We start from the raw sequence: 13,737 nt of genomic DNA, 5'->3' as shown, positions 1-13,737 counted from the left end.
TTGCTAAAATTGACTCTTTTGGCAGATACCAAACCCCAGAATAGTTTCCTACTAGGAACAGTAGGAAGCACAGCCTTCTACACACCATCTGTATCTCCCAGTGCCATTGGCAGCAAGAAGCCTCCAAACCCTCTCTCTCAGTCAACAGCCATTTTGGGAATGATGCCTCTTTCACTCACTTCCCTACTCTGACTGTGCATCTACAATCTAGCTGAGATTTACATGATTGTTACAAATATTACAATTTAGGGATAAGAGAGGTGAAATTTGCCACCAAAAGTGAGTTTTTATTAGATTGCTACACTGGAAAAATATGGACAAACTCACCAGGTCAAGTTAAGGATGCTTTCCAGTTTTGTTGCACTACTGTCCAAAACTCACACAGCATCCCTGGCACAGGGTAACCAAGGCTGCCCACTAAATCTTCTGTCTAAAGAGGGATGTTGACATTTTGAAACCATCTAGTAAATTACAGACAGGTGATGCATTGCACAATTTCTGCTCAGTACTCATTGACACCTTTTAAACGTGATTTGACAGTGCTGATTTGTAAAATCAACATCCAGTTTCTGAAAAGGATGTGCATTTTATAACTCCCTTTAAATCCATCAAAACTACAGTGCATTAACATCATGTGTGAGCCAAAGCTGCAGCTGCAGAGGAGCTGAGGCTGCTGAAATCTGCACCATGCTCCAGACAGAACTGTCCAAGCCAGCTTTTCAGTGCCACTCACCAGCACAGGGGCTGTGCCAGGCCCCCTGCCCACCTCTGTCTGCAGCTAAGCAGCAGCAGAGACAATGGAAGTTATAAAACTACAAAGTGACTGCAGGGCTCTTCTCTTCAGCATTTTAAATGAATGTGAAATGCCAGGCTGGAACAGAGAGTCTCAGCAGAGTCTCCCAAGGGCCCAGACTGTCAAAGTATGAAAATGGATTGGCTGATTTATGTATTTGCTAACTTCTCCTCTGAGTCTTTATGGCAACTAGGAACAATGGTTTAACACTTCAGACATGAAACTGTCATTTAGCTGTGACATTTCCCCCCTTCATATATGCTGGTTTTTTGTGGTTTTCTTACATGCCAATGAGACCCTCAGATCAGAACACAAAAGCACTGGTAGAGTTAGAAGAGCTCCAAGTGCCAAATGCAAATTAGTCCTCTTTGCAGAAAATGGACTTCACACAATGGCTCCTCACAACTAAGTCATCCTCGTGTCTTCATCCTGCCCTGGAAAGCAGCAGCCTCTAAAGATGGAAAAACCAGTCTGGTCTCTGTCAGGAAAATGCCAGCAGCAGCACCTTTTGTGACAGACATCCTTAGGAGGACAGCAGAGGCAGACTTCCTTTACACAGATAGCTGTTGGGTAGCATGAAACTGTGCTAAAAGCCTCTGTAATTTACTTCCAACTTGGCTTCTTGGTTGTGACACCCTAGGTGCTAAGCCACAATCAAATCACTTTACCTTCCTGTACTTTAGTTTCTCCTTCTATTAAGCACATATTGACCTTTCTTCATTATGCACTCTGAGACATAGGAATGAAAAGCAGTGGGTAAGAGCTGATTGTTATTACAGCTACTAATAATAATCCTTGAGCTCTGTAAGTCTCTCAGGTAAAATAATTTTGTATGACTAAGCAAATCTCTCAAATCCTTCCAAATCTCTACCTGAACTTTACAATCTAGATAGTGAAGACAGGGCAGGGAAGACAAGGGCAATGGAAAATAATTTCTTATTCATGGGAAACAGAACCCATTCTAAAATAAAAAAATGTGCAAAACACTTGTGCCAGGCCAGTAGGGATCTGTTTTGTATCAGACTCCCCCAAAGCAGTTTTGTCATTTTCAAATTACTTCAACTTTCTTTAAATATTTAGTTCTGAGACCTTTAATTTATCTCCCTAACAGTTCTATTTGTAGTAAGGAGACAATCCTACTTACTAAAAAACAATCAGATTCTTTCTCTGAACGGTCTTCTGAATTTAGATGTTGGGTTTTTCTTAAGGTTCAGAATAATTGGAATAAAGGCTTCATCTTTCCCATGAGTGGAAGCATTAACTGGCTTTATCCATATTTTCAAAACATATGAGCCTTCTCCCCTCAATTGCTTTGCACAACTCTTGGCTTTTAACCAACACAGAGAGCAACTGCTCTTTTACTCAGAGATGGAAGCTGTGCAAGGAGAACAGTCTTTGCAAGTGTCTTTCCAAAATAAAACTCAATTGATGCCTTTTCTACTTTAGAAATGGGAACACTGCATTCCACAGGAGTCAGGAACTTAAAAGCCCAGGGTTTGCACAGGACAGAGGCTCTGCTCCATGCCCCTGTGGAGGGGGAAGCGGTTAGGACACCCCTGTTCTGCAAGGCTCTCTTACTTTCTTTAAAACCAGAGAAACTCTGTGTAGGACTGGCTGGTATTATGGACATTCAGAATTCTGTAAGGGCCAGAAAAAGTCCCACCTGGAAGCAGGGAGATGAGCTGTCCCTCGGGATGGCAGAGTGCTGGCCAGAACAGCACCTGCACCCAGAGCTCTGGTACCCTCTGCCAGCTTCTGCTGCCCTGTGGAACAGCCCCAGGCTTCTGAACCTACTGCACTGATTCCTGCTGACTTCAAAACCCAACCAGGCTTTCACTTACTGCATGTAGTTTTTGTCTCTGGAGTCCACACCCACCCAGTTGCTGACTAAGCACCACATCAAGAAAGACAGCCTCTAAATCTACTTTATTTCAAAGACAAAACTAAGTAATTATTCCTACTCTATGTTGTTGCTGGCATTAAAGAAATGAAATATGCGCAATTGGTCATTTAATGTACAATTAAGAGAGAAAGTAAATTCATGTTAAAGTACACTTAGAATGAAAAATATTTTAGGTATGAAAAAAAGTATATCAGAATGACACAGACAGGAGGAAAAGCAGTCTTATGTCTGGGCAGAACTCTGTTATGTTCAAACGAATGGAGTCATCTTTGGAACTCTGTAATAATTGGCCTCTATTCCCTGCTCAACCGTAACATTATTTAACAACTTGGTTCCATAATTAAGTTCATCTTCCCAGTGGAATCTTGAAAAGAGGCTTAATTTTCTGCAAGAGAAATGGAGACATTGCAGCCTGCCTAGCAGGGTGGCAAATCAATGACTCAGCAATGGGCAGTTACAAACAGATTGGTTTTAATCTCTTAATCCCCAATATTTGCATATGTTCAAGGGTAGTCTTTGTGACCCCAGAAATATTTATACTGCCCAAGATTTATGCTTATTTTTTGCCTGCAGAAATTTGTGATGAAAAAATAAATGGTTTTTGTTTATAAACACATAAGAGTGCAACATAGAGAGTTTAGACCCAGATTTGGAAACCTGTATTCAGATAGGGATTGGCTTTTGTTTATGTCAATGTACCTGAAATACTGAAGTATTATCAGAACCAAAATTCTAATATTTGGGGGTTTTCTTACACAAGTCATGGTACCAAAAGTTTTTGCTTTGGTTAACAACTACAAATGGAGTACAAAGCCTCCCACTGATCCCTGTTTACAATCCATATTCTTAATGGTTGTTAATGGCTTTTGTTCAGGACTTGTGACTAGAAAGTACATATAATTTGAGCATCTGATGTACTTTGCCAATGTTAGAAAATAAATTCAGGATTTAGTTAGTGAAACCATTCTAAACTGTGATTAAATAATAAAATCTGAAATTCAGTATTTTGGACGTTTTCAGATCTTTCTAGGTTTGCGTCTACAGACTTGGATCTTTGGCAAAAATTTTTGGTTCTTGATAATTGACAAATTAGAAAAGCCCACTTTCCAGTTTAGAAAGAGCACAGCCAGATAATCCCAAGAGCTAAGCATGAGCAGCCACTAGGTCTTGGAAAAGCAAATGCAGACTTTCTGCTTTTCATGATTTACAGACTTACAACCCCAGGCTTCCTGTCCTCTGTACCATCAGTTAATTTATGTAAACTGTGTTAATAACGCAAAAAAGCTCTGCGCTCCCCAGTGTCCCAGGCATGTTTATTTTGTTTATTCCTCTTCATACCTCTCCTTACTAATTCTTTTGCAAGCAAGAGAGCAGAGTAGCCATACCTTTCACTGCAATCCTTTCAGTTTTATTATACTGACATTTAGACACTTCATTGTCTTTTGATTGCCAGACAAACACACAACGAGCACAAGCTGGTTTCCAACAGTGATGCTCATTGTACTGTACTCATGTTATGAGGCTTAGAATTTATGCATTTTCTTACAGAGATTTCCATAAAGAAAGAAATTCAACAATCATGAAAATCACTTCAGATTTTGAGTCTTGAAATTATACTTGAGTTCTACCTCCAATAGTCCCTCATTGTTTCAGACACATCCATCATTTATAGGCTACAAATCCTATAAAGATTATATCTATAATCCATTAGGTTATATCAGGAAATCTAAATCTGAATATTGCCTCTGTTGCAGTCTAAAGAAATGCTAAAATAATGTAACTGTATAACTTGCCACATATACAGAGTCAATACTTACAGCTTCAGAAAGGCTCTTACCTTGAGAAACAAGGCTCCCTTGGAAGCCAAGGAGTCCATTCCTCTTCCATTGGGGTAACAGTGATAGGCAGCATCCATAACAGGATAGCGGCTGGCAAAAAGTAGACCACTGTTCACAAACTTAAAGCTACAGCAGCTGTGGCAGCTGTAGACCCCAACATCATAGACGATGTATTCAAAATAGTGATGGAGCTGCTCTTTCAATTTCTCCGCAGCTCTTTTGTCAAACACTTCCTGCAAGCACAGAAAGTCCAGGTTGGCAGGGAAGAAAGCAGAGATCTCATGATCAAAGGTCTCATCTGTGTGTTTCTTTTTCCGCACTGAAGTCTTCTTCATGATTGAAGCTTTGTAGAGGAGCTTGTTGTTGACAGTGCTTTGGTCCACTGTACCATCTCCAACACGGACTTTGACTAGGGACTCTCGTGAGGCAGAGCAGCTGTCTAAACTCCCAGAATCTCCTTCCTTCTGTTTGTGGTTTGGTGTTTTTGACACCTCTGCATCACCTTCCAGTGAGGGCTCTGCTGGGCCACTGGCATGAGCCTGGCCGTTGACGGTGTCTGCTTCTGTGTCTGACATGTGGCCATTCTCCTCTCCATTGATACGGACAATGCAAGTGTTTTCTTCCCCCTCGTGTGGCTCTCCACTTCCACCTTTATCTTCTCTGTTCTCCTCGCCGTTGTTTGAGCCACAGTTGTCTCCTTTGTACTCCATTGATGTTGTCCTTTTGATGCCAGCATTAACAGTGCGGTTATCTCCAGCCTGGGGGGAGACCAGGCTGCTGAAACTCGCTGCACTGATGGATGTGTTGGTAGGAGAATCTATGTATATTTTAATCTGTGGCCTGCTCGCCCCATTTCGGATCCTCCGGCCGATCTCCTTAGCCCTGGCCTGTGTATTGAAGACGTTATTAAATCTTGCCAGAGAATCGGGCAGCAGGCAAACATTGGCACTGCCAAAGCAGAAGCTTTTCCCAGTCCCTGCTGCCTTCCATTCAGTGAGCAGTGTGGCTCCATTGGCGTGGTTCTTGTCTTTCAGCCTGGAGTAGATATAGGGCCTTCTGGCTGACTGCAGAGGGGACCAGAGCAAGAAGCCAATCAAAGCAAAAGGAAGAGAGGCCACCAAGAGTGCCAGGTAGATGGGAGTGGTGATAATGATGCAGAGTGCATGAAAATAGCATGGGTCATCTGCTCTTTGACGTTTTTCATAGGTGGTTGGAACAAAAGAGCCCACGAGCCTGTCTGCTAGCCAGTAACATGGGAAAATCAGGCCCCAGGAAAAAGAATGCAGAACTGACAGAAAGCTGTTGGGAAATGGAGAAGTGTATAAAACCATTGCAACTCAGTTATGACAACACTTCAGGGCCTACTACATGATGTCACTGTGTCAAGCATCCATAAGAACACTGGGAGAGGGATGGGGAAAAAAGGTCTGGTCAGGAGATTGTTGGGTTTTTTTCCAGTGAGAGTCAATAACAAAACTTTAAGAGCACCATTTCACTGTGTTGGAGTAAAAATGAAACAAGGCCACTGTTTTTGTCTGGCTTTTTGGCATCTGTATTTGTCAAAGGATGTCATTGTTCACTGGGAGCTGCCATAATGAAACTCTCCAGAGGCAAAACAGAAACCTGCAGAAACAAAAGACAAAACATATTGAAAGTTTAAGTAGCACTTATTGGAAGTTAAAGCAGATTGAGTTTTTCTCAAAACAATTAAAGACTTATTATATTTATTGTATTTAGATGGAAATTGGAAAGGTTGGATCAAGGGAGAAATTGGGAGTTTTTTGTTTTGTTTCAATTACTAGCTCAGCATAACTTCACCGATCTTATGCAACATGTTTGAGTTCAAAGAAATAAGGGACAAGTCAAGTGCCAAATAACAAATGCTTGGCATTTACTCAGTGCCAAAGGCATTTTGGGAGGTTGATAATAGGGGGGAGCCTGGCAGATTTGTTTTTCTGGATGATTTTTAGGCTCCTTCAGTAAAAATGCTCAAAAGTCACTCTGGCATCCACACATCAGATAGGAAAAAAATTAACCTAAAACCTATCCAATTATGTAATTACCATTAGAAAAGAAAAATCTCTAAAGAAGTTATTCTGTTCTTCTGGGTGCTTAAAATGCTTTATAAAAGCCCTATTTACATAATCACTCAGCAGACCAGAAATATTCCTGTTTACAGCAGTGCCAAGGGTAAACAGAACGTTGTGTTTGGGATCTGTGAAGTGAGGACAGACTGCAAGCCCTATATTCCAACTTTCAGGCTGACAGCCTTCCTGGTGAAAGGTGTAGCAGTGTTGCAGAATATAAGGTCAATTTGACTCTTACTGTTTTAAAATAAAAGACCAGAAGAAAATGCAAAAGCACAATGGATCCATAAAAAAATTGCCTAATTATGTCTTCAGTAGGTGTTTCCTTGAGCATATGATGACAGGATGTTACAACTCCCTGGGGAACATGAAACCAAGGGACAGTTTTGTAGATAGAGAAGTGAATGCCTGCTTGGTGATGTGCTGAAGTAAAAAAAAAAAAAAAAAAAAGAATCAATTCAATACAACTCTTGCCAGTTTTATTATGGACTGCAGTATCGATAATCTACAAGATAAATCTACAAGATAAAGCTGTCCAGCAAACCATGAAACACCCAACTAAAACAGCTTCACAAAAGCCATTATCCAGATTGTGGAGACATACTGTGTAAAAGGAATTCATGCTTACTGCAGATCCAACATACTACTGTGTATTTGTAAAAATGGAAGAAAAATTAATGCAATCACAAATCTTTCCATGGGATAAGATTGCACAGCCCATGTCATGAAGCAGATTGGTTTGGACTGAGGTCTGTTTTAACAACTTTTAGCAAGAACGTGATTCTCTGTAAACACTAAAGGCTGTATGATGGTTCAAGGCCACATTGGTGACTCCTACACTTCCTTTGCCTTAAAAAGGGAGAGTATCTTTCAAAATCAGGAGGATTTTTGACCAGGTGCCAGCTGCATTTCTCACTACCAGCCTGCTGGAGTGAGGAGGCAATAATGGTTTGAGTACACACTTGTATTCCATGCATTTTATTCCATGAATTCTAATAGAATTCCCACAACTCATTACACAGAAGCACAAAAACCCTGGTACCACAGCAAGCTTTAAAATATAATAGCTGGAAAAAAGGGAAGAGGGTATAAAGGGAAGAGCTGGATGTCCATTAAATTTTTACATATTGCAGACAGAAGACATAGACATGTCAAGGTCCTAATTAAAAACCCTCTTTTTGCAAGGAAATTATTATCCTGACTTACTAAACTTCCAGATGAAAGCAATCACAAAACTTGCCAAAGCTCTGTCACAGACTCTCTGGCACACACGTAAACTGGAACTAAGTTTCCTACTCCTTGCTAGAAAATCCTATGCATGCTAGTGCCTCAAAGCCACCCCAAAAAAGAGAATTAAGAGGGTCATGAGAGGCAGATTTTATCTCAGCAAGATCTTAAGGGGTGAGGGAAGGCACCATGTGAGTCAACAGGAACTTGGAAAACATGACGTCAGTCACATCTCTCCTAATGCAACGGTTTAGATGGAGCCTAAAGCTAAAGTGCCTAATTCCTTGTGATGAAGGGTATTACTTGGTAATCCAATGCTTTATTCATAGGGGTTTGGGAGATTAAGGGAGAATTTAAGATATTGCAATGAAACAGATATTTTTGTATGCTACAAAGACGTAAACGGCAGCGTTGTTTGGTGGTTTTTATTACTCTGTGAGTGTTTGAAGGCTAAAAATAGACTTTATTTAATTTTTTTTATGGTGGCAGTATGGAACATCTCAACTTTAGTGATAACAAGACATCAGGCAGAAAGGTTTCAAAGATTTTTATGATCATAATTATGCCCAGAAGTATGATGGAGACATCATAGATCAAAAGAGATGTTTCTAGCTCCAGCATTGCTTGCAAACTAAATAAAGGACAATACAAGTCAACAAGTGATAGGAGAAACAGAAGAAAAACAACAAATCTTACAATAATCATGTTATGAGAACAGTCTAGAAATGGTCAGAAAAGTTTTAACTTCCTTTTGCTTAGAAACTAAAATACACTTTCAAATTCAGACAACTAAACTTTCTTCAAAAGTGATAGCAATATCACCTATATACAGTAAAAATACAGTAAACTGTATTTTTAAAACTATAAGTAAATCACTGGCACAGTGATTTATTTAAACTGTTATTTATTTAAAAACAGAATAAAACTGCTGAAGTGGCTAACTGATTTGGAAAATTACCCTATGGGTAACTTCACATCATAATTTACATATATTCATTAAAAGTAGTGTTTCTTGAATCCTAACAGTTGGTTTCCAGTGAAGATTGTAGCAATATTTATCTAAAAATTAATTCTAGAAAAGCAGTTTATTTAGGCTGTGGTTTTACCTTGATTTACTTATTGTCATTGTAATTTCAATCAAAGAAAACAGTCTTACAAAAATGATCCCACTAGACCATGTGAAACCACAAAAATTAGTGCTTGTAACTGAGCACAGGTGAAATGAAGATCTGGGGTAACTGAGGGAATTCTCACTCAGGCTCTCACGTCATTCAGACTTATTAGACAAACCACAACTTAATTTTTGCTTTCCTCATTGTTCTCATCTGGTTTTCCTCCCAGACACACTTCATAAAATCTTCCTTCCTTTATTCAGTGTTGTTCCCCTGATTATTCTTATACATGCTTTTAATTAGAGTCTAGTTCAACGGCTAACTAACCTTCTGGAAAAAAAACCCACTCCAAAAGGCCAAAACCACGTGAACTGCTTTCCATGCTTGATTACAGGGCTGTAATTACAGAGATGCAGCCATCTCAAGGGGTCAGTGGCTCTAATGAAGATGTTTCCTTGTTCCCCTGTGATCACTTCACAGCCTGATGTTCTATCTGAAATCCTTTCATCCTGGCTGGGACTCGTTCCATGAAAGAGTTCACCATCCAGGCGAAGGGAATTTAGGTAGAACTTACTGGCTCACCTTAACTTCCACTTAGATCAGTAACAATTTACAGCTTAGGAAAATCTTTGTAAAAACTTGGGGAAAACATGGATCCTCTTTGGTATGAGAAGCTGAATTTGGTGAATCACTGCTACTGATGAATAAAGCAGAACCCATTCAAACTAAGGATTTGGCAGGAGGAGAAGGGAAGGAGGACAATGTTTTTGCAGACTTGCCATTGCAACATTCATTTACCAGTTTCTGCCTAAACTCTCTCCCTCCTTTCTAAAGGTCATCAAACACTGCCAGGCTGCTCTGCACCTTGTCTTTGTCCATAGGCAGCCAACAGGCAAGAATCAGCATAAACAAGATGTCTAACTTAATTGAGCTAACCTGTAAAAAATAAAATACTAAGAAGTGTGAATTTAAAGTCTCCCTGAATAGCAGAAATGTCAGCCATTAAGCACATGTCTGCAGTCAAAAACCCCAAAGCACCCCCACAAGTCCAGGGGACTGCTCAAGCCTCTGGCATATTCAGGGAGTAGATTTGTGATGATGCAATCTGTGTTTGAAGCAAGGAGGTGCTAAATTTTCTTAAGGAGTCCTTGGAATCTCAGTGATGCCTCTGTCTGAACGTCTCCAAAGCTGTACATTGAAGGAGATTTGGTGCTGTTATTAACCACAGGTGAAGGGAGCTGGACCAGGGCTGGAGCCCATTGGTCACAGGGCTGGAGCTGGATCAGCAGGGCCCAAGGTACCTGTGGGCACCAGTGTGAGTGGGAGTCATCCCCTTCATCTGACAAAAGATTGGCTGCACCTGCAGAGAAACTGGGCTGGCCTGGTGCCCTGTGTATCTCCTCACTCAAAATGGGAGCTTTTCTTTCAAAGTGCTGAAAAGTTGTTTGTGATCACACTGTAAAACTTGCTCTGAGCTTTACAGTTATGTGGGCCATGGCAGCAGATTCCCATTTCCAAAAGCAAATTACCTGAATTTGGTAGTCCCAGATCATATTCCTAGGCCAAAAACCATACCCACACACCTTCTGCTACCTAAATAAATTGGGTTATGTTTTAAACTTAATAAAAAAATATATAAATTCAATTATGTTAATGTGTGAAAACACAGGTTAAAAAAAGATCTTTACAATTATAACCCATTGAAAAGCATTAAAAACATGTCAGTTTTGTCCCTTTTTTTCTTTCAAAATGGATGAAAAATTGAAGCTGAGTGCATTATTGTAGAAAACAATCATCTTTCATATTCCTGCAAGCAACACTGAGTCTATCCTGACACAAGAGATTATACTTGCTCAAACCTTACATCCAGAGTCATAAATGCAGAAGGGACACATCACACCTCTCAAGCCTAGGAGAGGTTTATTCTTTACTCCACACATACAAACTGCACTTCAACAATGAATGCTGTGTTTACACACCAGCTGTACTAATTGCTCCCTGGAGGCCTGACCCAAACCCAGAAACTTCACCAGTACAGCTCCAAATTCTGAAATACACCTCCAAAGCTTTGTGCACTCTGTGAGTGTACCAGTACCAGCCTGTGAACATCAGCTAAATAATCAAATACAAGCCATGTGGGAACCTTTTACAAGGGCATTTAGTTCTACTTCACTGGAGGGCATGAAGACTCATCTGAAAATCTGGACTCCACAAACTTTCTTCAATTATTTTTATTTCAGTGGAAATAGAAGCAGAATGACAGTTTCTGTTGTATTTTAGAGGGGCCAATGCCACGAATGCCTCTAAAAATATCATGGTTATGCAAACTAAGTAACAGCAACCAATGTCAGTTCTGATCTGCAAGGACATTATTTAAAACATTAATTTGACTGCATTGTTAAAGTAGCTACTTCAGAATTAATACCAAAAAAATCCTAAACAGCAGAACTGTCACTTCTTGTACAGGGGACAATTACATATTTCCAAATTATCAATTCCTATTTATGATCTTGGGAACTGGTAAGAAGTAGGATCAATAGCATATTGATAGATGAAAGTAACTGCAAATACAAAGAGCTCTAGGTTTTCAGAAAAGCTTTACTATCAGGCAAGATTTAGACAAAAAAAGTTAATCTGACCACTTGGTGATCTCACTCAGCACCTGGAAAGCTAAACACTCTGTTTTGAGACCTTATTTGGTGAACTTCAGTAGTGAGACAACTGCAGCCTACAAAAGTATGAATCTGTGACACTAAGCTCTGTTTATACAATAGAAACAGAATGGGCTTTATTTACAAAATCACCTTTTAGTGTGCTTTAGCCTCGTATTTTACAGGAGCTGGAGTAATTCAATAATGGCTAAATAAATCTGATCCTTGTAGATGGTTTGTTTAACAAAACCCAGTGAGATGGAACAATATTGGCTTTAGGTGCACAAGACAGAAGTGGAGATAAAATTTTCCCTACTCGTCTTTCACCATCTAAATCCTACAGAGGTCTGACTACAGCCATGCCTTGCCCATAAATTAGCAGGGGCACAGGCTCCCTGTAAAATGAAAAGCTGTACTTTCTCAAGCAGCACTTTGAGCCTCCAGGCTTCTGGTTACTCCATGACAGCTCAATAGAAGTATAAAGTAATCATTTTTCCCCAGAGTGGATATTTTTATACTGTTGAAATTGTTCTTAAAGGTGCCAAAAAAAAGTTACCTTAACCTACAGTAAATCCAACACAAATTCCTGCCAATAAATATCTGTTCCTCTGTAAAAAATGCTTACCTACAATTCTTTAAATACTTTATAAAGGAAATTAAAATACAATGCGACTGAATTAAAACACAGCTACCCCTATAAAGAAAATTAAAGTACATTTATTCATTTTCTACTTATGGAAAATTGGAAAACAGAGCCTTTGTAACTTGGATAAGTTTTCATGGAAACCCCAAAACTAGACTCCTTAACACACAGTTTCCATCTCTACTGACAAAGGTGTATTTCCCCAGGACCCAGTGATCTAATTGTATGGTGGTAATCATAAAAAACCCAGCATTGCTCAAAACTCAAAACATAAATGCCAAGTCCTTCCCCCAAAACTTGCTTCTATGTCAAGCCACTCTGACAAAAACGCAAGAATTCAAACTCAAGCTTTTTACAATCAAATTGCACCAAGATAGGCTGAGTACTTTTGTTGCATATTTTCATACAGCCAAACACACATCTATTGAAAAAAAAGGACCCACCAGCATAAAAACCAACCCAGAGCACTTGACACTTTCAGCTTTTTAAAAGATAGGAAATTTAAGCAAAAATATTACATTTACTTATTTGTAAATTCATGTCACTGCAATACACTGGTAGACTAAAGTGTGCCAATCCTCTCATATTTTCTTTTTACAGAGTAACACATAAAAGAGGACAGAAAGCAAGACGTGATTTTTTAAATTATCCCATCTAATCACTTAACACTCTAAAAGAACACTTGTTGCCATCTTCACATAAAGCATAGCTAAATTTAGCTCAGATATTACAAAGCTACTAATCTCTCAAATACTCAAGAATTATTTAAAACCACAAGATCTATGTGGTGACTTGTCTTAAAACCATCCCTGAGAAAGCAGGGAGAAGATGTTGTGCAGGTTTATTCCAGGAAGCCTCATGGCTTGCTCTAACTATGAGGCTTTGCTGGCTCCTCACAGTAACACATTTATCCTGGCTAGGCTGGGCAGCTCTGGGGGAACAGGGTATCTAAAAAGATCCATGTCAAGAATCTTCTGACCCACTTCACATTCTGCTGCTACACATCTGTACAGACACCCCTGCAGAAGCCTGAGGACAAGGAGCAGTACTTTTCTGGGACAAATGTCCTTGTTCTGGGTCCTGGGAATAAGCACAGCATAGCCCAGCCATGGGGTTGAGGTCAGGAAGCAGACGTGGACCAAAGGCCAGCTCAGTAGGGGGAAAACAAGACCACCTCTGACCCCCAAAGGGCTCTGACTCTTTTCCAGACATGCCAAGAAGAATGAACTGCACACTGTAACAGCTTGCATAGAAAGAGAGAGAGAGTTACCTCGAGGGTAGGGAAAATTTATCTATAAAAACCTACCTCCACAAAGCCCTGGTGTGCACATCCCAGGCTGCTGGATCAGTGCTGGAGCCAGCACTGCTGATCTTTCTGTCTCTCCCTCTCTCTTTCCTTCTACCCTTTATTCAAAATCCACCACTGTGTTTACATGGGAAGATAAGGGACTAACATACCAATTTCCATGCCAAGTGTATAATT

The 13,737-nt window shown here is 40.0% G+C and overlaps 1 protein-coding gene across 1 annotated transcript in view; it reads right to left on the bottom strand.

Moving 5' to 3' along the window:
- Positions 1-13,737, bottom strand: part of SMPD3 (sphingomyelin phosphodiesterase 3) — a 101,929-nt gene that overhangs the window by 29,685 nt on the left and 58,507 nt on the right. Inside the window, exon 2 of the mRNA XM_066557534.1 lies at positions 4,534-6,157. Coding sequence (XP_066413631.1) covers positions 4,534-5,865 — 1,332 coding nt within the window. The 5' untranslated portion in view covers positions 5,866-6,157. The remainder of the gene's footprint in view (positions 1-4,533; positions 6,158-13,737) is intronic.

Source organism: Molothrus aeneus, chromosome 11 (genome assembly GCF_037042795.1).
Source record: "Molothrus aeneus isolate 106 chromosome 11, BPBGC_Maene_1.0, whole genome shotgun sequence".
Lineage (NCBI taxonomy): Eukaryota > Metazoa > Chordata > Aves > Passeriformes > Icteridae > Molothrus > Molothrus aeneus.
Note: the sequence above shows the minus strand (reverse complement) of the source record. Positions and strands in the feature narration are given on the sequence as shown.